The 24,479-nt window shown below is 43.2% G+C and overlaps 1 protein-coding gene across 1 annotated transcript; it reads right to left on the bottom strand.

Moving 5' to 3' along the window:
• Nucleotides 1-1,446: 1,446 nt before the first annotated feature.
• Nucleotides 1,447-24,010, bottom strand: LOC102135595 (NBPF family member NBPF3). Its single transcript, XM_065532967.2, is given in 12 exon segments — nt 1,447-3,204; nt 3,840-3,891; nt 4,604-4,775; nt 11,568-11,620; nt 12,657-12,820; nt 16,354-16,405; nt 17,686-17,891; nt 18,356-18,428; nt 19,480-19,694; nt 20,493-20,595; nt 22,324-22,360; nt 22,363-24,010. Coding segments are annotated over 12 exon segments (1,572 nt in total). The 5' UTR covers nt 22,564-24,010; the 3' UTR covers nt 1,447-2,960.
• Nucleotides 24,011-24,479: the final 469 nt, after the last annotated feature.

A 24,479-nucleotide genomic window follows, 5' to 3' on the forward strand; every position in this document is an offset into this window, starting at 1 on the left:
GCGGATCACGAGGTCAGGAGATCGAGACCATCCTGGCTAACACGGTGAAACCCCATCTCTACTAAAAAATACAAAAAACTAGCCGGGCGAAGTGGCGGGCGCCTGTGGTCCCAGCTACTCGGGAGGCTGAGGCAGGAGAATGGCGTAAACCCGGGAGGCGGAGCTTGCAGTGAGCTGAGATCCGGCCACTGCACTCCAGCCTGGGCGACAGAGCCAGACTCAGCCTCAAAAAAAAAAAAAAAAAAAAAGAGAATCAAAAATCCCACCCACAATCCTGCCCCTAAACACCAGGGCTAGGGAACACCATGGCCCTCAGGTGATTTTATTTAGCCAGGTCTGGGAGCCACACAACGGCAGAGGGAGCAGGAAACACTATGCAAATAGAGGCCAGGACAGCAGGGAGGGGCTGTTCATGACAGAACACAGGTAAAACTATCCTTGAAAAGTGAGTGTGGAGAAACACAGATCATGCCTGAGATCTGGTGGATTAGAGCACTGGCTACTGGGGAATTGAAAGGAAGGGGCTTCGCCGTGCGGAGGACCAGAGGTGCCAATCTTGGAAATGCAGAATTGCTGGAAGATGGGGAGGCGTGGACAAAGGAAGCATCCTCTGGAGACTCGTGGTGAGGAGAACAAATGAATGAAGTAACTGGCAGAAATTAGAGGTCCTGGTAGAACAAAATTGAATCCCACAATGAGAACACACACCATGTATGTCCCCCAAGGAAGACAATATCTCCTAAAAACTCAAGCACCTCATATCCAGTAATGTGATCCATGTATCAAGATCGTGAGAAAAGATTATTAAACATGCTAAACTCAGCAAGACCTGATTCGTTCATGAGGACCCTGTTAAGGATTAGTACCACTCAGCAAGTGATGACTGTGACATTCACTTAATTCGCTCATAAGCATTAATATATTTAATTGTGGATCTAAACCAAAAACCAAGGTGGGGACAAAATGACAATCACAGAATGTCACTGGTATATGTTTAGGTTCAAATACCATTATGAGAAGTGGCAGGTAAAGAAGGTAGAAAAAAAAACACATCATGTAATTGACTGTCGTATGGAAATATTTGACTTTGAAAGTTATAATTTAAAACATATAAACCAAATATTAGAAGTGTGTCTAGTTCAAAGGGGGGAAAACTATCAAAAACATTTTTAGTGCAATATTAACCATGAGCTATACAACCCTTCCTAAATGCCAAAGGCACACACAGACAGACACACACTCACAAAGAATACAAATAACTAGAACCAAGAAATGTAGTAAATACATTCTGCTACATATGGTAAACATAGCCTACCATGTGGAAGAGATTAGAAAATAAACAGGAAAATGAAAATGTTTTTATTAATTCGCATCAGTACCCATGAAAACCAATCAGCATAATAAAAGATTCCAACACTGAATGAAAAACAGTCCGACAGTCCAGAGTGACGGGCAAAAGTTTTTAATTGTATAGATTAAAATTAACTTTGGACAAAAATTAAAACTCAGAGAATTTTTTTCAACAACAGATACTAGCAAAAACAAAGGCACAATAAAAATTGAGACAGAAAATTTCCAGGGTAGAGATATGAATCTAATAATAGACATAGGCAGGGATGATTAATAAATGATAAAATGTTTAGAGCATGATCATTAGAATACAGGACACTTATATTTTAAAAACCACTTTCCCAAATACTTCATTATAAGGAAGGTATCTCTAAAAGGGACAGATCTCCTAGACCCCTCTTTAACCAAGTAACCTGTCCTGATATCATGATCATGGTGATGGACAAACTAGACCTTCTCTGCCTGCAGATGGGCTGAGGTTGGAAACTCACAGCATTGACTTTGCAGTGTTCCCAACAAAACGTTTAGGCTGAATTTAATCATGAAGACATTTTCAGACAACTTCAGAATGTAGATCATTGAGCCAAACAGCTGACCTGTCCTCTACAAACAAGTCCATGTCACCACAATCAATGACAACAACAAAAAGATGAGGAGATATTTTGGGTTCAAAATAACTGAAGAAATGTAGCTACATTATCTTTTTACTTTTTTTGAACCCAAAGTATCTCTTTTCCTTTCTGTTGTGTGATTCATGGTGACATGGACTGTGTGAAGGAGACAGGTCAGTTGCCCTGTTCAGTGTTCTACATTCTGCAGTTGTCTGGTGATTACCTCCTATGAAACCCACGTTAAGCGTTTTCTACAAGAACATGGCATTGTTCATATTCTGTACCGGCAGAGTCCTGGGTGACATGCTGTCTCCTGCCAGCGGCTCCTGACTCCTGTTCTCTACAGGATGGAATTGAGAGGAGCAGGGCTGAGGCCTCTCAATGCTGTTTGTCCATCTAGCTGTGGTCTTCCTAAGTATCGATATCAACTGGAGGCTGAAGGACTGTGGCTTCTCTAACCAAAAGAGCCTAGTGGGTTAACAACTGTCAAGAGCAGTCAGTGGTTGTGAAATACAATCCTCAGCCAAGGATCCCTCCTGTGTTACAGATGGATCAGCTAAAACAAGCCAACACTGAAGACAGAAAGAATGGGGTTAGGTTCATTGAAACCAGGGTAACACCTTTGGATGAGCTAAACACAAAGATGACACTAACCTTGAACAGGTGTAGAAGCTCAGAGACATGCCGGCAAAATGAAATCCCTGAGGAACTTTGTAGCTACCCAGAGATATGTGGGTATATCTTTCAAATTAGAATGTCTGACAGACCACTCCCGGCATGTGCTGCATAGTTATGTAAACGTGTCACACCAACTTGGGTCCAATGTCTTCTGACTGAGCACAGGTTGCCACTGGCATGGTCTGAGAATAAGAATAGGGCCATGCCCACTGATCCATCCTATGTCTGGGCTTCCAAATGGAACTACAGTTTCATTCAAGCCTACATGTGCCTATACGTCCTGCCTGCAGCACTGACATCTCTCAGCTTAGTAAGGGCTGCTTAATGTGGGAATATGACTACCATCTGGAAGACCAGGTGGAGCCTTATCACTGTCAAAGTAAAAAACCTATTGTCCATGTCAAGGGACAAGCTAATGTGCTGTTCCTCAAATGAGTAAAAGGCACTTCTGTAGTGCTGAAATGAGTCAGGTAATTCAAAGTAAGTTGAAGAAGTCGAATAACATCTATCCAATGAGTCCTGCAAGACTCCAGGCTCTTCCACTTCCACCAGCACGCTGTTGAGCCTGGAAAAGGAGACAAAACTAAAGCAGCAGCCAGGGAAAATCAGACACCACAGAGCCCCAACTAGATTTCAGGGGTAACATGAGGAAGTGGTTAAAAAAGAAAAAGGATAGATCCATTAATGAGGTAAAACAATTATTGACTTTATGTTGGGATAGAACAGGGCCAGGTAGAAAACATTGAAAGAGAAAGACAGAGAGAGAGAGAGAGAGGCAGAGACAGAGAGAGACAGAGAGAGAAAGAGAGAGAGAGAAAGTGAGCTCAGTGAATTGGCCAGGTGACACACTGATAAGGGAGAAAAAGGACACTCTGAGTTGGTGCCCTCATGACACACAGCAAACAGTGATCATGAAAAGAATGAGCTCAATAGTTTTCCATAAAATGTGCTCAAAATTCGATGCAGTCACCATGAGAGTACAGCTTTTGAGGTATGGTCAACCTGTGATACGTTAGTAAATGATAAGGGGAGGAAGAAATGGAAACCTAAACGTCTACTGCAATGAAAACCAACAGCAATGTCAATAGGAGGAATTCAGCCTTCGTTGAAAACATGAAATCAAACATACTCTGTTTTCCCTGGATCTGTCGTCTCCAGGTGTTAACACAGAACTAAGCATCCACAATTGCTGAAAGTTACCTGGGGCATGGTGGGTTTTGATCTTCTTCCCCTTCTTGGTACTTTTCAATTTCTGCAATAAATTCAGACATGGACAGACACATTAAGCTGATTCCCCTACACACATACAATCCACTGTCTAATCCTCACACAGGGACCTCAGGCGCCTCAGCATGAGAATACGACACTGTGAGAGATATATTTCCAGAGGCCTGAAGGCTGGTCATGATAGAGATTCCTTGGTTTTTGTCCCAGAAACTGTGGGTAAAATGTCCCTATTCTGGCAGATCGTTATCCCAATATCATTTGTCACAAGTTTGTGCAAATGGTTATGCCATATTTTTCCAATCAATTTAAAGCAAATACCCTCAAAAGACTTCTAGGAGAAAAACTGCAATATTTAGCCCTGTCTCATCAAATACTCAGATTGTTCATGGTTGTGAGGATTTTAGACACTAAAATTAGAGTGAAAAAGGAAATCGACAAACCCTTGAGTCAAATCATAGTTCTCTGAATTTGTCACATCTGCCCAGGTCTAATGTCTTGAGAGTAGAATCAGAGTGACACAGGCATGGCCTGAGACTAGGAAGACAGCCATGCTCACTGACCAATCCCATGTCTGGGCTTCCAGGTAGAACTAGAGTTTCATTCAACCTACATGTGCCTACAGGTCCTCACTGCAGCAATGACATCTCTCAGCTCAGTAATGGCCACTTGGAGCAGGAATATGATCTGTATATGGAAGACTCAGTGGATCCTTATCACCTTCATAGAAAGGTACTCACCATCCACATCAAGAGAAAAGCCAATGTGTTGTTCCTCCAGTGAGTAAAAGAAATTTCTGTAGGGCTGGCAGGAGTCAGGCAGTTCAAGATAACTGGAAGGAGATGAATAACATCTATCCAGTGAGTCCTGCAAGACTTCAGGATCTACTACCTCCAGTAGCTCCCAGCTGAGACCGGAAAAATAGAAAAAGTAAAGAATAAGCCAGAGGAAATCAGACACAACAGAGCCTCAACTGGATTTCATGGGTAGCATTAGGAAGTGGTTACAAAAGAAAAAGGAGAGACGTGCCCAAGATGGCCAAATAGGAACAGCTCCAGCCTCCAGCTCCCAGCGTGGCAACACAGAAGACGGGTGATTTCTGCATTTTCAACTGAGGTACCGCGTTCATCTCTCTGGGGTGTGTTGGACAGTTGGTGCTGGTCCACAGGTGCAGCCTGACCAGCGAAAACTGAAGCAGGCGAGGCATCACCTCACCTGGGAAGTGCAAGGGGGAAGGGAATTCCTTTTCCTAGCCAAAGGAAATTGAGACAGATAACACCTGGAAAATCGGGTAACTCCCACCCTAATATTGCGCTTTATCAAGGTTCTTAGCAAATGGCACACCAGGAGATTATATCACACACCTGGCCCAGAGGGTCCCTGGCCCACAGAGCCTCCCTCATTGCTAGCACAGCAGTCTGAGCTCTAACTGCAAGGTGGCAGCGAGGCTAGGGGAGGGGCGCCCTCCATTGCTGAGGCTTAAGTAGGTAAACAAAGCCACTGGGAAGCTCGAATTGGGTGAAGCCCACCACAGCTCAAGGAGGCCTGCCTGCCTCTGTAGACTCCACCTCTGGGGACAGGGCATAGCTAAACAAAAAGCAGCAGAAACCTCGGCAGAGGTAAATGCCCCTGTCTGACAGCTATGAAGCGAGCAGTGGATCTCCCAGCACGGAGGTTGAGGTCTGAGAACGGACAGACTGCCTGCTCAAGTGGGTCCCTGACCCCTGAGTAGCCTGACTGGGAGACATCCCCCACTAGGTGCAGACCGACACCTCACACCTCACATGGCAGGGTACACCCCTGAGACGAAGCTTCCAGAGCAAGAATCAGACAGCAACACTCGCTGTTCAGCAATATTCTATCTTCTGCAGCCTCTGCTGCTGATACCCAGGCAAACAGCATCTGGAGTGGACCTCAAGCAAATGCCAATAGACCTGCAGCTGAGGGTCCTGACTGTTAGAAGGAAAACTAGCAAACAGAAAGGACACCCACACCAAAACTCCATCAGGACACCATCATCAAAGACCAAAGGAAGATAAAACCACAAAGATGGGGAAAAAGCAGTGCAGAAAGCTGGAAATTCAAAAAATAAGAGTGCGTCTCCCACTCCAAAGGAACGCAGCTCATCACCAGCAACAGAACAAAGCTGGATGGAGAATGACTTTGATGAGTTGAGAGAAGAAGGCTTCAGTTGATCAAACTTCTCAGAGCTAAAGGAGGAACTATGTAACCAGAGCAAAGAAACTAAAAACCTTGAAAAAGATTTGACGAATGGCTAACTAGAATAACCAACATAGAGAAGTCCTTAAAAGAACTGAGAGAGATGAAAACCATAACATGAGAACTACATGACAAATGCACAAGCTTCAGGAACCGACTCAATCAACTGGAAGAAAGAGTATCAGCGATTGAAGATCAAATAAATGAAATGAAGCAAGAAGAGAAGTGTAGAGAAAAAAGAGTAAAAAGAAATGAACAAAGCCTCCAAGAAATATGGGATTATGTGAAAAGACCAAATCTACGTCTGATTGGTGTGCCTGAAAGTGACGGAGAAAATGTAACCAAGTTGGAAAACACTCTGCAGCATAGCATCCAGGAGAACTTCCCCAACCTAGTAAGGCAGGCCAACATTCAAATTCAGGAAATACAGAGAATGCCACAAAGATATTCCTGGAGAAGAGCAACCCCAAGACACATAATTGTCAGATTCACCAAAGTTGAAATAAAGGAAAAAATGTTAAGGGCAGCCAGAGAGAAAGGTCGGGTTACCCACAAAGGGAAGCCCATCAGACTAATAGCAGATCTCTCGGCAGAAACTCTACAAGCCAGAAGAGAGTGGGGGCCAATATTCAACATTCTTAAAGAAAAGAATTTTCAACCTGGAATTTCATATCCAGCCAAACTAAGTTTCATAAGTGAAGGAGAAATAAAATCCCTTACAGATAAGCAAATGCTCAGAGATTTTGTCACCACCAGGTCTGCCCTACAAGACATCCTGAAAGAAGCACTAAACATGGAAAGGAACAATTGGTACCAGCCATTGCAAAAACAGGCCAAAATGTAAACTCCATCGATGATAGGAAGAAACTGCATCAACTAACGAGCAAAATTATCAGCTAATATCATAATGACATTATTATATTAAGTTCACACATAACAATATTAACCTTAAATGTAAATTGACTAAATGCTCCAATTAAAAGACACAGACTGGCAAATTGGATAAAGAGTCAAGACCCATCAGTGTGCTGTATTCAGGAGACCCATCTCACATGCAGAGACACACATAGGCTCAAAATAAAGGGATGGAGGAAGATCTACCAACAAATGGAGAACAAACAAAAAGCAGGGGTTGCAATCCTAGTCTCTGATAAAACAGACTTCACACCATCAATGATCAAAAGAGACAAAGAAGGCCATTACATAATGGCAAAGGGATCCATTCATCAGGAAGAGCTAACTATCCTAAATATATATGCACCCAATACAGGAGCACCCAGATTCATAAAGCATGTCCTTAGAGACATACAAAGAGACTTAGATTCCCATACAATAATAATGGGAGACTTTCACACCCCACTGTCAACATTAGACAGATCAACAAGACAGAAAGTTAACAAGGATATCCAGGAATTGAACTCAACTCTGCACCAAGCAGACCTAATAGACATCTACAGAACTCTCCACCCCAAATCACTGGAATATACATTCTTCTCAGCACCACATCGCACTTATTCCAAAACTGACCACATAGTTGGAAGTAAAGCACTCCTCAGAAAATGTAAAAGAACAAAAATTATAACAACTGTCTCTCAGACCACAGTGCAATCAAACTAGAACTCAGGACTAAGAAACTCACTCAAAACCACTCAACTACATGGAAACTGAGCAACCTGCTCCTGAGTGACTACTGGGTACATAACGAAATGAAGGCAGAAATAAAGATGTTCTTTGAAACCAATGAGAACAAAGATACAACATATCAGAATCTCTGGGACAGATTTAAAGCAGTGTGTAGAGGGAAATTTATAGCACTAAATGCCCACAAGAGAAAGCAGGAAAGATCTAAAATTGACACTAACATCACAATTAAAAGAACTAGAGAAGCAAGAGCAAACACATTCAAAAGCTAGCAGAAGGCAAGAAATAACTAAGATCAGAGCAGAACTGAAGGAGACAGAGACACATAAAACCCTCCAAAAAATCAATGAATCCAGGAACTGGTTTTTTGAAAAGATCAACAAAATTGGCAGACTGCTAGCAAGACTAATAAAGAAGAAAAGAGAGAAGAATCAAATAGACGCAATAAAAAATGTTAAAGGGGATATCACCCCAAACCCCACGGAAATACAAACTACCATCAGAGAATACTATAAACACCTCTACACAAATAAACTAGAAAACCTAGAAGAAATGGATAATTTCCTGGACACTTACACTCTCCAAAGACTAAACCAGGAAGAAGTGGAATCCCTGAATAGACCAATAGCAGGCTCTGAAATGGAGGCAATAATTAATAGCCTACCAACCAAAAAAAGTCCAGGACCAGACGAATTCACAGCCGAATTCTACCAGAGGTACAACGAGGAGTTGCTACCATTCCTTCCGAAACTATTCCAATCAATAGAAAAAGAGGGAATCCTCCCTAACTCATTTTATGAGCCCAGCATCATCCTGATACCAAAGCCTGGCAGAAACACAACAAAAAAAAGAGAATTTTAGACCAACATCCCTGATGAACATCGATGCAAAAATCCTCAATAAAATACTGGTAAACCGAATCCAGCAGCACATCAAAAAGCTTATCCACCATGATCAAGTGGGCTTCATCCCTGGGATGCAAGGCTGGTTCAACATACACAAATCAATAAATGTAATCCAGCATATAAACAGAACCAAAGACAAAAACCACATGATTATCTCAATAGATGCAGAAAAGGCTTTTGACAAAATTCAACAGCCCTTCATGCTAAAAACTCTCAAAAAATTCGGTATTGATGGAACGTATCTCAAAATAATAAGAGCTATTTATGACAAATCCACAGCCAATATCATACTGAATGGGCAAAAACTGGAAGCATTCCCTTTGAAAACTGGCACAAGACAGGGATGCCCTCTCTCACCACTCCTATTCAACATAGTGTTGGAAGTTCTGGCTAGGGCAATCAGGCAAGAGAAAGAAATCAAGGGTATTCAGTTAGGAAAAGACGAAGTCAAATTGTCCCTCTTTGCAGATGACATGATTGTATATTTAGAAAACTCCATCATCTCAGCCCAAAATCTCCTTAAGCTGATAAGCAACTTCAGCAAAGTCTCAGGATACAAAATCAATGTGCAAATATCACAAGCATTCTTATACACCAGTAACAGACAAACAGAGAGCCAAATCATGAATGAACTCCCATTCACAATAGCTTCAAAGAGAATAAAATACCTAGGAATCCAACTTACAAGGGATATAAAGGACCTCTTCAAGGAGAACTACAAACCACTGCTCAGGGAAATAAGAGGACACAAACAAATGGAAGAACATACCATGCTCATGGATAGGAAGAATCAGTATCATGAAAATGGCCATACTGCCCAAGGTAATTCATAGATTCAATGCCATCCTCATTAAGCTACCAATGACTTTCTTCACAGAATTGGAAAAAACTGCTTTAAAGTTCATATGGAACCAAAAAAGACCCCGCATCACCAAGACAATCCTAAGCCAAAAGAACAAAGCTGAAGGCATCACGCTACCTGACTTCACACTATACTACAAGGCTACAATAACCAAAACAGCATGGTACTGGTACCAAAACAGAGATATAGACCAATGGAACAGAACAGAGTCCTCAGAAATAATACCATACATCTGATCTTTGGCAAACCTGAGAAAAACAAGAAATGGGGAAAGGATTCCCTATTTAATAAATGATGCTGGGAAAATTGGCTAGCCATAAGTAGAAAGCTGAAACTGGATCCTTTCCTTACTCCTTATACGAAAATTAATTCAAGATGGATTAGAGACTTAAATGTTAGACCTAAAACCATAAAAACACTAGAAGAAAACCTAGGTAATACCATTCAGGACATAGGCATGGGCAAAGACTTCATGTCTAAAACACCAAAAGCAATGGCAACAAAAGCCAAAATTGACAAATGGGATCTAATTAAACTAAAGAGCTTCTGCACAGCAAAAGAAACTACCATCAGAGTGATCAGGCAACATACAGAATGGGAGAAAATTTTTGCAATCTACTCATCTGACAAAGGGCTAATATCCAGAACCTACAAAGAACTCAAACAAATTTACAAGAAAAAAACAAACAACTCCATCAAAAAGTGGGCAAAGGATATGAACAGACACTTCTCAAAAGAAGACATACAGCCAACAAACACACGAAAAAAAGCTCATCATCACGCGCCATCAGATAAATGCAAATCAAAACCACAATGAGATACCATCTCACACCAATTAGAATGGCAATCATTAAAATGTCTGGAAACAACAGGTGCTGGAGAGGATGTGGAGAAATACGAACACTTTTACACTGTTGGTGGGACTGTAAAATAGTTCAACCATTATGGAAAACAGTGTGGCGATTCCTCAAGGATCTAGAACTAGAAATACCATATGACCCAGCCATCCCATTACTGGGTATATACCCAAAGGGTTATAAATCATGCTGCTATAAAGACACATGCACACATATGTTTATTGCAGCACTATTCACAATAGCAAAGACTTGGAGTCAACTCAGATGTCCATCAGTGACAGACTGGATTAAGAAAATGTGGCACATATACACCATGGAATACTATGCAGCCATAAAAAAGGATGAGTTTGTGTCCTTCGTAGGGACATGGATGCAGCTAGAAACCGTCATTCTCAGCAAACTATTGCAAGAACAGAAAACCAAATACCGCATGTTCTCACTCATAGGCGGGAATTGAACAATGAGATCACTTAGACACAGGAAGGGGAACATCACACACCAGGTACTATTGTGGGAAGGGGGTAGGGGGAGGGATAGCATTAGGAGATATACCTAATGTAAATGATGAGTTAATGGGTGCAGCACACCAACATGGCACGTGTATATGTATATATATGTAACAAACCTGCACATTGTGCACATCTACCCTAGAACTTAAAGTATAATAAAAAAAAAAAAAAAGAAAACAAAAAGGATAGATCCATCAATGAGGTTACAAATTATTGCCTTTATGTTGTGATAGACCACGGCCAGGTAGAAAAGGATGAAAGAGAAGGACACACACACAGAGACACACACACACACACACACAGAGAGAGAGAGAGAGAGAGAGAGAGAGCTCAGTGAATTGGCCAGGTGACACACTGATGAGGGAGTCAAGGACACTCTGTATTTGTGCCGTCAGGACACACAGTGAACAGTGATGATGAAAAGAGTGGGCTCAATAATTTCGCATAAAATGTGCTCAAGTTTCCCAGCAGTCACCATGAGAATACAGCTTTAGAGGTATGGTCAACCTTCACTATGTTAGTAAATGATAAGGGTAGGAAGAAATGGAAACCTAAACATACTGTAATGAGAATCAAAAGCAATGTTAGTAGGGGTAATTCAGACTTGTCTGACAAGATGAAATCATTATTTTCAGCATGTACTGTTTTCCTTGGACTTGGCATCTCCAGGTGTCAACATCAAATTAATAGTCCACAATTTCTCAGACTCACCTGGGACCTGTGTCATCTTGGTCCTACTTTTTCACTTGATCCCACCAATGTCCTGCAAATAAATTCAGATGGGGCCTCTTACATTAAGCAGTTCCTCCTTGCACACAGAAACATTCCTCTGTCCAATCCTAACACAGGGCCATCAGTCTTCTCAGTGTGAGAACAGGAGACTTTGAGAAAAATATACCAGGAGGCCTGAGGTCAAGTCTTGAAAGAACTGACTTGGTTCCTTTCATGAGCCTTGGGCAAAATTCCCGTTTTGGAACGTTATCTTCCCAATGAGCTCTGTCCTAGGTTTCTGTACAAATGAGCAAAGTCTTTCCCAGTAGATTTTAGGCAAATAGTTCTAACACCTCGTAGAAGAGATACTGCAATATTCAGGCTTCTCTCATCAAATACCCAGGATTTGATACTTTACGAGATTGGGGACACTGAGATTTGATGAAGGGGTGCAATGTATCAGCTCTTGAGTCACAATGAACTTGGTTCTACACAGAAGCATCAGCTATTATGGTTTTGTGGATGAAAAGTCAGTCATTTATCTAGAAAACATACCAGCAAGAAGATGGACAGCTGAGCTAAAACAAGCCAACTTAGAAGACACAGAAAATGGGGATGAATTCAGTGAAACCTGGGTCACATCTTCCACTGAGAGGTAGACAAGGGTGACACTGGCCTTGGGCAGGTAGAGAACCGCACAGACATGCTTTGGGAACAAAACTCATAAGGAACTTAGTAGCTGGCAAGAGACATTTAATTCAGATGAGCTGATCTGACAGACAACTCCTGGGCATGTGCTGCAGAGCTTGGTGTGAGTTCGCCACACCTGCCTTGAGTTCAATGTCCTGACAGTCAGTCAAGGGTGGCAAGGGCATGGCCTGAGACTAGGAAGAGAGCAAAGCTCACTGACCCACCCCATGCCTGTGCTTCAGACTCAACTCCAGAGTGATTGAAATCTACACTGATATATAAGTTCAGCTCACAGTGACGGCAACTCTCAGCCCAACCAGGGGCACAAGGCCCAAAGATTATGGGGTCTACATGGGACATGAACTGGAGCTTCATCACCTTTACAATGGAGTACTCACTGCCTATGTCAAGAGCCAAGCCGACTTGCTGTTCTTCTAATGAGTGAAAGGTGCTCTTGTAAGACTGGTACAAGGCAGACACATCAGCAGGAATTGAGAGAGTCAAATAACCTTCATCCCAGGACTCCTAGGGGGCTTCCTCCTCTTCAGACTCCTGCAGATTCCTGATGAGCCAGGCAGCACAGAGATGACAGAAGATTTAACCAACAGAGATTAGACAACAAAACCCCCCAGATGATCTGATGGGAGAGAGAATGGAGTGGTCACAAAAACCAAAGGCATTTTTCCTTCAAGAGAAATAAAACTATCCTTCTAAATGCAGGGTGGAGGGTGACTGCTCTGAGGACAGAGCAAAAATGGGCAGCACGTGCTCAGTATATTTGCCACAGATGAGCCAACGCAGGGCACCCAGACTCTCCCTGTAAACTACCGTCATGACTTGCAGCACAGGGAACTAACACAGGGCTTCAACTACTTTGCATAAATTGGGTTGAATTTTGCATGCGGCATTCAAGTGAACAGAGCTCTTGAGGCAGTGCAGACACACAGCTTGTGTATTAAGGGCCCCATTTTTCCAATATTTTGATATAATATGTTTATTTTTCCAATTTCTTTTCTTGCACAAATACTAGCAAACATACTAACAACAAATGGGCAGAAAGCATATATACATCTCTCTCTGGATTTAAACACATGGGAGAGAACAGGTGACACCAAGAAATCCCTGTTTGAGGGTCTGGAGTGGACCTCCAGCAAACTCCAACAGACCTGCAGCTGAGGGACCTGACTGTTAGAAGGAAAACTAACAAACAGAAAGGAAAAGCATCCACATCAACAAAAAGGACGTCCACACCAAAACCCCATCTGTAGGTCACCAACATCAAAGACCAAAGGTAGATAAAACCACAAAGATGGGGAGAAACCAGAGCAGAAAAGCTGAAAATTCTAAAAACCAGAGCGCCCCTTCTCCTCCAAAGGATCACAGCTCCTTGCCAGCAACGGAACAAAGCAGGATGGAGAATGACTTTGACGAGGTGACAGAAGTAGGCTTCAGAAAGTCGGTAATAACGAACTTCTCTGAGCTAAAGGAGGATGTGCAAAACCATCACAAGGAAGCTAAAAACCTTGAAAAAAGAATAGATGAATAGCTAACTAGAATAAACAGTGTAGAGAAGACCTTAAATGACCTAATGAAGCTGAAAACCATGGCACGAGAACTACGTGACATATGCACAAGCTTCAGTAGCTGATTCGATCAAGTGGAAAAACGAATATCTGTGATTGAAGATCAAATGAATGAAATGAAGCAAAAAGAGAAGTCTAGAGGGAAAAAAACAGTAAAAAGAAATGAACAAAGCCTCCAAGAAATATGGGATTATGTGAAAAGACCAAACCTATATTTGATCGGTGTACCTGAAAGTGGCGGGGAGAATGTAACCAAGCTGGAAAACACTCTTCAGGATATTATCCAGGAGAACTTCCCCAACCTAGTAAGGCAGGCCAACATTCAAATTCAGGAAATACAGAGAACACCACAAAGATACTCCTCGAGAAAAGCAACCCCAAGAATCATAATTGTCAGATTCACCAAGGTTGAAATGAAGGAAAAAGTGCTAAGGGCAGCCAGAGAGAAAGGCTGGGTTACCCACAAAGGGAAGCCCATCAGACTAACAGCAAATCTCTCGGTAGAAATCCTACAAGCCAGAAAAGAGTGGGGGCCAATATTCAATATTTTTAAAGAAAAGAATTTTCAACCCAGAATTTCATATCCAGCCAAACGAAGCTTCATAAGTGAAGGAGAAATAAAATCCTTTACAGACAAGCAAATGCTCAGAGATTTTGCTACCACCAGGCCTGCCTTACAAGAGCTCCTGAAGGAAGCACTAAACATGGAAAGGAACAACCGGTACTAGACACTGCAAAAACATGCCAAATTGTAAAGATCATTGCTGCTAGATAGGAAGAAAGTGCATCAACTAATGGGCAAAATAACCAGCTAACATCATAATGACAGGATCAAACTTACACATAACAATATTAACCTTAAATGTAAATTGACTAAATGCTCCAACTAGAAAACAGACTGGCAAATTGGATAAAGAGTCAAGACCCATCAGTGTGCTGTATTCAGGAGACCCATCTCACATGCAGAGACACACATAGGCTCAAAATAAAGGGATGGAGGAAGATCTACCAAGCAAATGGAAAACAAAAAAGGGCAGGAGTTGCAATCCTAGTCTCTGATAAAACAGACTTTAAACCAACAAAGATCAAAAGAGACAAAGAAGGCATTACATAATGGTAAAGGGATAAATTCAACAAGAAGAGCTAACTATCCTAACTAAACATATATGCACCCAACACAGGAGCACCCAGATTCATAAAGCAAGTCCTGAGAGACCTAAAAAGAGACGTAGACTCCCACGCAATAATAATGGGAGACTTTAACACCCCACTGTTGGCTGGGCGCGGTGGCTCAAGCCTGTAATCCCAGCACTTTGGGAGGCCGAGACGGGCGGATCACGAGGTCAGGAGTTCGAGACCATCCTGGCTAACACGGTGAAACCCTGTCTCTACTAAAAAAAAAATACAAAAAACTAGCCGGGCGAGGTGGCGGGCGCCTGTAGTCCCGGCTACTCGGGAGGCTGAGGCAGGAGAATGGCGTAAAAACCCGGGAGGCAGAGCTTGCAGTGAGCTGAGATCCGGCCACTGCACTCCAGCCTGGGCGACACAGCGAGACTCCGTCTCAAAAAAAAAAAAAAAAAAAAAAAAAAAAAAAAAACACCCCACTGTCAATATTAGACAGATCAACGAGACAGAAAGTTAACAAGGATATCCAGGAATTGAACTCAGTTCTGCACCAAGCAGACCTAATAGACATCTACAAAACTCTCCACCCCAAATCAATGGAATACATATTCTTCTCAGCACCACATCGCACTTATTCCAAAATTGACCACATAGTTGGAAGTAAAGCACTCCTCAGAAAATGTAAAAGAGCAAACATCACAACGAACTGTCTCTCAGACCACAGTGTAATCAAATTAGAACTCAGGATAAAGAAACTCATTCAAAACCGCACAACTACATGGAAACTGAACAACCTGCTTCTGAATGACTACTGGGTAAATAGCAAAATGAAGGCAGAAATAAAGATGTTGTTTGGAACCAATGAGAACAAAGACACAACATACCGGAATCTCTGGGACACATTTAGAGCAGTGTGTAGAGGGAAATTTATAGCACTAAATGCCCACAAGAGAAAGCAGGAAAGATCTAAAATTGATACTCTAACATCACAATTAAAAGAACCAGAGAAGCAAGGCAAACAAATTCAAAAGCTAGCAGAAGACAAGAAATAATAACGAAGATCAGAGCAGAACTAAAGGAGATAGAGACACAAAAAAACCCTTCAAAAAATCAGTGAATCCAGGAGCTGGCTTTTTGAAAAGATCAACAAGAAAACCCTGTTTGGTTCGCTCACCTGGTTCATCTGATTGCAAGTGCCTATATTGAGAGGACTATGAAATTAAAACCAATACAGTTACCACAAATAACGCACAACATTGTTAATAAGGACAATTTGTAGCTGGGTGAACAGAAGAAATAGTTCTATTCATCACCTCCCCTTTTTCCCTAAATCTACAATCTCTAGGTGTCACTACTGAAGTAACAGCCCACAGTTCCACAGCATTACCTGGGGGACACTGACCCTTTTTCTTCCTCTTCCTCATCATCACTTTCATTTTCTGTAAATAAATTCAGAGAAGCAGGTCACATTAAGTAATTCACACTTCACATATGACCAAATCACTGTCCAGTCATAGCACAAGGATGTAACTATTCTCAGTGCAAGAATATGAATTCTGACAGGAATATTCTAGGGTGCCCTAGATAAAGTGTGGTGAGAAGTAGATGACCCTGCTTTCCAGACCCACAGGCCAAAGTCTCCCTCTACATGTAGACCATAATGCCATATTCCCTGCCTGAGTCAAAGTTAAACAAAATTTTTCCCAAAAAACTCTCCAGAAATTGGTCAAACAATTTTCTAGGAGTGTTGCTGCAATACTGACTTATATCACCAGGTAACATGGACATTAAATGTTTAGAGGCATCTATACATGAAACTCGACTGATAGATAAATTTGAACAACTCTTGCTTTAAAAAGAATCTGTGATTTGGAAGGCCAAGACAGGTGAATCATTTCAGGTCATGAGTTAAAGACCAGCCTGGCCAATATGGGGAAACCTGGTCTCTACTAAAAATACAAAAATTAGCCAGATGCAGTGGTGTGCACCTGTGGTCCCAGCTACTCAGGAGGCTGAGGCAAGAGAATCACCTGAATCTGGGAGGCGGAGGTTGCACCAAGCCAAGATGGTGACATGGCACTCCAGTCTGGGTGACAGAGCAAGACTCCATTGCAACAACAACAACAACAAAAATCTATGATGCTAAAAAGAAACACTGGATCAGCCATTGCACTGATGGAGTGGAGAAACAGGGTCCAGCCTTGCTTTATGGAAATATATCAGCAAAGTAAAGAAGAAAATTTTCCGTCCTGATTTCAGGGTGACTGTGCTGCTAAGCAAGCTGACTTAAAGGAGATCAAGATTAAAGCTGAGAGCAGTGAAGCCTAGGGATCAATATTTCCAGCTACAAAGGCAAGGCTGCCAGCTTCCTTAAAAAGGCATAGAAACTCCATGAACATTGTTCAGGGACAGATGACTTAATCGCAGATGACAAGAGATACTGAATCGAAGCTAGAAGGCCTGACAGATACTTCCTGTGTACCTCCTGCACTCAGGTGACTATGAGATTGTCATATCTGCATGGGGTCCAGTAACTTGATACTGGTGACTGGCAGACAAAGGCATGACATGAGCTGAGAAGGACAAAAAACTCCCTGATATCTGTTTAGATGCCACCGTAGGTTTTATTCAAAACAATTTGTGTGTATAGAGCCTGTCTTCAGAGTTTACCTTCCTCAACCTAGACAGAGGCAGGAGACATAAGGAAAAGAGAGGCTACTTGGGATAATATGTACAGCATCTGCCCACTCATCATGAGAGGATGAGTCAATGAAAGGTGAGTTGAATTTGTCTTCATCAAATGTGATCTTGGTATTCCTGTGTGGCTGGTTCGAGTCATAAGGGCCGTGGCTATTTGAACAAGTGACAGCACATTCCTCCAGTGAGTCCTCAGGGACTTCCCTTTCTTCAGCCTTCTGCACCTCCCTGATGAGCCAGGTGGGACAGAGAAGAAAGAAGATTAAACACAGGGGGATTGGACCCCAGGGAATCCTAGCTGGTTTTGACAGGAGGCATTAAGAGAGAGGCCCCAGAAAGCAAACAGGAGGTTCCCTTTAAGAAGTGACAGGCAATCCTCTTCTCTCTGCAACAGAGCATGGCTGCCATGGGAGCCAGAGAGGAAGAAAGCAACTCATGTTCACTGCACTGGAAAGACAGGAGCTAAGGAGGATGAAGACTCAGCTCTCCCTGTACAGTACAGACATGACACTCGGCGCACACAGAGAACCACAACAGCTGCCACACCCTGTGTCTAAGCTGGGTTGAATTTCACATACTGTGGCCAAGGGAATGCAGGCTTTGGGCCCATCCTAGATGCCAGAGAGGGTGCGCCTCCTAGACCCTTTTCATATGTTACCACCCACTACTTGCTCCTGAGTATTCAGTGTTACCTGGGGGCACACGAATCCTGTACTTTCTCAGCCTCCTCAACTTGAACATCTGCATCCTCACCTTGGCCATTTTCTGTAAATACAGAAGTGTTAGTTCAGGTATTTCCCACTTCACACTCTGCAAGCACAGTCAGCCCAATGAGCACAGAGACATGAACATCTAGGCGTGGGTCACCATCCAACTGAAAGCTCTCATGTTTTATCTTTAACAAAATGCCCTGGCGTTGTTTCCTGATCCATCAGGCAATGCATTTCTGATCTGGAGGGCCACCATCAAGATGTGGCCAAATATTGAAAAGACCTTTTGGTCCCCATATCACTGGAGGCTTGTGCAGCCTCTCTCTGGCCTTTGGCAGCTGTCTCCCCCATCCCGCCACAGATCTGATTCCCAGGCACGGGCTTGGTGTCCTGTCACAGTTTGCATTTCCAACCTAATTCTTTCTTTTAGGAGATGACAAACTTGTCCCACAGTCCTCTATACATCAGGAGACTGCACAGGCCCTCCACGTGGCTTCTGCTGTGTTATTCAGGGACATTCTCTCCATGGGGAGTGCTCCACTCTGAAGCCCTTCCTACCACCAAATGCCCCCACATCAAGTGCCTTCTCCAACACCACACGGCGAGGGGCTTCATCTCATTTTGAAAAACAGTCGTTAAGTGTTCCCACATTTGGATGCTTCAGACCCTTGCAAGAGACAATTTGCCTGCCTTTGCAGATGGAGAGAGAGAAACTCAGGAAGGATAAATCACTCCCTCACCGACAGTTACTAAGAACATTGCCAAAGAGACAGCCTGGGAACCTTCATTCTTAGTCCAGAGCTCTTTTCACTCTAACAAGCGTCCTCCCGTCACAGCCTCCTTCCTGTCCTTTAAAACTAGACAGACGCTGCCTCTTGTTCCAAAGACCACCTTCCATCAAGGAAGGAGGGTCATTTGCAATACTGTGACCTCCAACCTCATGGGTTTCCCATCTCCGTTCTTACCCAGGAAGTCCTGGTCATGTCATGGCCACATGTTTAGTGGAAAAAAGCCCCACCGATACAACTGTCATTGTGAAAGTGTGGAGGTCTGGAGTCTCTCATAAGCCTGGGGTTTGGGGTCATCAGGGCCTGTGGCCATCTTACCTGAGCTGAGCTTGTGGACAAGGTGCTGTGCCAGCCTACACCCCTCAGCCAGCTGTTCTTGGAGGTCCCGCCACTGGGACTTGTCCAGCTCATCCAGAGTGAGGAGGGCCTGGAGATGCTGAGTCAATGAGCAGGAGGCATCTCTCCCTTCCCGTAACTTCTCCCTTAACTGGGTCAGCTCTCGTGCCTGAGAGTGAACCAGGACTTTATATTGCCTAAGGTGAGAGGGTAGAGAACATTTAACAGTGGAAAGGGATGAGCGACAATGTCCTCAAGGAGACCTCCAAGTAGAAGGTCAGCACATGTTTAAAGGAATGTCTGTGGCCAAGAGAAAGAATAGAAAATGGTTTACAGGCTTCCTCTGTATCAGAGAGGGCTCCTGTAAGATCCTTGATGATGTTCCATTCATCTTTCTCTTCTGTAAACAAAAGTAGGTGTCTTCCTAATTCGTTTCAAAAAGACATCCTTTCAGTTCCTCATCCTGGCCACGGACATTTCCATGTGAAAATACGCATAGTGCATCTCGCGGCGATAGATACAAAGCCATGTACAGAAATGAGGCCGGGTGCAGATGGGGCGAATTGAAAAGATGAAAGAAGAAAAGAATGACAGGGTCGAGAAGGCAACATTGATTGAGTGGAAGAATGAGACGCCGTAGCCAGTCAGGAGGTGATTCTGACTAAGGGTAAGTGGGGTGGTGATGACACACCATTTTGAGTATACTGAATGCTGCTGGGTGGTTTGCACTCCTTTGATTAATTTCGTGTTATGTAAATTTCACCTCAACAATTATTTGTTTGAAAAAGAGAAAACAAGGCTCTGAGAAACAACTGCAACCCATAACGTATTATTATCCTTGTTCTCTGTTTGATAAATATTTGTGTGTTGTGAGCCTGCCATGGCAATTCCTTCCCTTCCCTGACCCAGCTTAGCTCTTACTTCTCCCGCCGAGCTGCTGTACATCAGAGATTTACACACCTGCCCACCTGCCTGCCCCCACGGGGCCCCCTCACCTGAGCTCCTCAGCTTGCTTGAGCTGCTCTGCGAGCTTCTCCCCCTTGAACTGCAGCTCATCCCTCAGCATAGATTTTATGAGGTCTTTGCACTCTTCATACTCTGAGAAAAGACAGACACGCCTGCCTCAGTGGAAGGCTGGACATGCTGCTGTGGTCACTGCCTACAGGGCAGAAGGCAGGTCCATCCCAAGGACAAAACTGTCCCCACTACCAGGCTCTAGGCAGGGATTTCCACATCTTTACTCTTCAGTCTCCCGACTTTCTGGCATCTGATCCTCCAAAATTTAGAGACAAAGAAAGAGAAACTCAAGGCACATCAAGGAAATTGACAAGATGATTCAACCACAATGAAGTGGAGTCAGAATTCACAGCCCCTGAGGTCTTGAGTCTGAATGCGGGGCCGCTTTCCCAAGCCTTCAGCCTCTCCTCTAAAACACTGCACTGGGCCATGAAGCAGTGATTTCTTGTACAGTTGGGAAGGCCCCTAGGACTATGGGACTGATGGTTTCCCTTTTACTGGGAATTTCAAGGACATGTCAAAGATTTTTAAAATCTTTGATTTCTAAATCATATCTGAAACATAAAGTATGAGACATAAGACCATAAGGCCATGAAGGAAATATGCTCAAATACTAATAAAGTTTGTGTTAATTTAGAAACAGTAGAATGAAGAACTAATAGATAGTGTTTACTCTGTTCCAGTAAGTGTTCTAGGAGATTGACAAGAAATAGCTCATGTAATTCACTGCAGCAATTTACAGAGATAGCTATTATTGTAGTACCCTATGAACAGATGAGGAAACTGAGGGACAGACAAGACAAGCAACTTGGATGGAGCCCAGGATAGAGGCCCAGGGTCCCTGCTCTGCCCACTGCACTACTACTTCCACACATTGTTGGGTGCAATCTTTCTTCCTCTTTAGGAACAAGAGCCTGTGCCCCAGGAAGCAGGACTTCCTCTCACCAGGGTACTCTCTGCTTTTTTTTTTTTTTTTCCTCCTTGACAAGTCTTCCCCTGTCACCCAGGGCTGGAGTGCAATGGCGCGATCTTGGCTCACTGCAACCTCCGCCTCCTGGGTTCAAAAGATTCTCCTGCCTCAGACTCCCGAGTAGCTGGGATTACAGGTGCCTCCCACCATGCCCAGCTAATTTTTGTATTTTCAGTGGAGACGCGGTTTCTCCATGTTTCCCAGGCTGGTCTCAAACTCCTGACCTCGTGATCTGCCCACCTCAGCCTCCCAAAGTGCTGGGATTACAGGGGTGAGCCACTGTGCATGGCCCCTACTCCCTGCTCTTGATGCTGTCACTTACAGATACCACAGGTTCTATTAGGAGCAGACTCCTCTTGAAGCTCCTCAGAGCGGGTACTGGGTACTATCACAAAGTTTCCCTCAGGGTCACTAGAACAGAGCTTTGACTATTGGGTCTCAACAGAATCTTGTACTGAATAAAAGTTCACTAGTCCCAGACATTTAAAACAACAGACTAGATGTTATTTGTCTGCAGGATCTTATATGGTACAGAGAGGATTCTTGAAAACATGATGAAGCCTCTTGGAGAAAACAGGTCGTTCTGTGCCTGTGTCAGAAAATCAACAATTGGGATTTGAACTCTAGTCCCACCCCCATCTGACTGCAAACATGGAAAGTTGCTAAATACTTTGGTACCTCTGTCTTCCAACCTTAACAAAATGTTAAAATACCCATTTCTGTTTTCCTAGAAGTATGGGAAGGAAGAAATTATTTTTGATGGAGAGAGCATTTAGTTTCTCAGAGGGAAGACAGGACATCTTTCATCACTTTCGTGATGGTGAGCCTATAGATCTTACTGTATTTGTTCTGCCTGTTGACCAGGAAGCAGGCCACTTCACTTGAGTTACAAGAAATTTCTCTTTGATGTTTCTGAACTGCTGTTTCTTCTCTGCCAGCTGGGGGCGCAATTTCTCGCTGATTTCTAGAATGCTCATCTCTGCCTTCTCACTGGACCAAGGGCCGGCAGATACCACCATGCTGAGGTTTGTGGCAGAAGAGGTGGAGCCAGGGACTGGGGAGAAGAAATGCAAACACATGGTGGGTTAAAAACTGGTGAAATCAAATAGGTTTAGTCAGGACTGAGGGATGTCAGTAACTGAAATTCTTAACTTACTGTTGAGAAAAACATGATCACTCCCCACGGCAATTTAGGATCCTTAACCACAAAAACAAGGTTTGAGGTGTCTGAGCTCAGAGCTGAAGGCACTGCCAGTGGCTCAGAGTCTGACAAGAGTGAGGAAGATTGTCGCCAGCGTGCCAGGTAACCGTCTGCAGTTGCAATAACAGAATTAGAAGGTGGGGGTGTCGTGGAATCTTAGGAGCCCTGCATTCCAATTGCCCAGGCTTTGCTGAAACACAGGCACCCTGGTCTCACCTGAGGGTCACCACCAATGGCGATCATTCCTTCAGCATTCACTCTCAGTATTCGTGTACCCTTGTGACAATGGCACAGACCCATCTCTTTCCCAATACATCTAAGCATATTCCTCACTGTTTAGCTCTTGTCTGTACAAAATCGTCAAGGCAGAAACAGTTTCCCAACAGGTTATAGTTTCTTAATGGTAGTCATGAAGTCACCCCACCTGCTGTAAGATAAAACAGAGCCTTAGGCTTTTCCACAGGTGTAAGATACCAAACTTTTAGCCTGCTCTGATATCCTCTGGGTCTTCTGCAGTTTTTTCTGTATCCACTAGAAAGTGAATGAATAATTCATTTTTAAAAAATGTTTTCTTTCCTGTCTCAGTATTCTTCTTCCTGCAACCCACTGTTATGTTGATTTCTTTTTCTCAATGGGGCACCATCTTGGGCTTTCATTACACTCTAGACCAGTTTGGCATCCCTACGTCCAAAGCTCTTCCTCTATGTGGGTTGATTTGTTTTTTAATGTCACTGAGCACTACATTTCATACTTATCACTTATGGATGTCATTCAAGTGCCACAAGACCTCTTTTCAAGGTATCAAGTGATCACAATAATTTATATAGAGATCTCCTGAAAACACATGTGACCATCTATCTTGGGAATTTTTGTAAACCTGAGGCTATTTTGTTTTCCCATATACTGAAAAGAACAGGGCCACGAGCAGTTCTTGTGGAATATGGTTTGATGTATATTTTGTTGAGCTGGACTAACACCATTGATTTTTGGTTGCATTCCACTAACAGAACATGGCAAGATCACGGTTCCGGTCAGGGTTGGTTGGTGATCCTCAGTGTTGCTGTGCAGTAGGTGAGTTTGAGGTGAGAGGAATGAGCAGGAAAGAGTGACCCCCTGAACCACCTCCTCACTTTCTCAGCTTTCATTCCCACCTAGGTTTTGTGAGCCTGGAACTTGGGAGACTGTCCTGTAGCCCAGGTCTCCTAAGATTGGCTGGTGGACTTGCCTAAGTTGAGGGTGCAGTGGGTGTGACCCTGGGCTGCCCAGCATTCATGTGGAAGTGAAGGAAGGAGGACTGGATCAATCCCATTTGAAAGCATCCGTCTCTGCAGCCCACACCATCCTCCAATGACACTGTAAGGATACTGCTTTGAGATCTATCAAAGGCTTTAAGTCAATGCATTTTCTGGGGTCTGGGAGTCCTGACATTCTGTGTCAGAATGAAATCTTTCAAGTTTCTAAATGATAAAACTGCAGGTTCACAAAGTTCCATGGCTTACTCGAGGTCACACAGGGATGAGTTTTCAGCACTGCCAATAAAAGCAATCACAATAATTATTCAGTAATTATTCATAGGATCCATATAATTCAGTAAATATTCACATAATTATTTAGTAATTATTCATTGACCAATTCATACAAGGCATTTTGTTCAAAACTGTGCTCATATTTGGACATTGTATCTTCATCATAATCCTTAAGGCAATGCTATTATCCATAAGTAACAGGTAAGAAACCTGAAGAAGAGGGATAGCAAATCATGTGTTTGGCCATTATTTCCATTTTTTGGTTTTT

Source organism: Macaca fascicularis, chromosome 1, assembly GCF_037993035.2.
Source record: "Macaca fascicularis isolate 582-1 chromosome 1, T2T-MFA8v1.1".
NCBI lineage: Eukaryota > Metazoa > Chordata > Mammalia > Primates > Cercopithecidae > Macaca > Macaca fascicularis.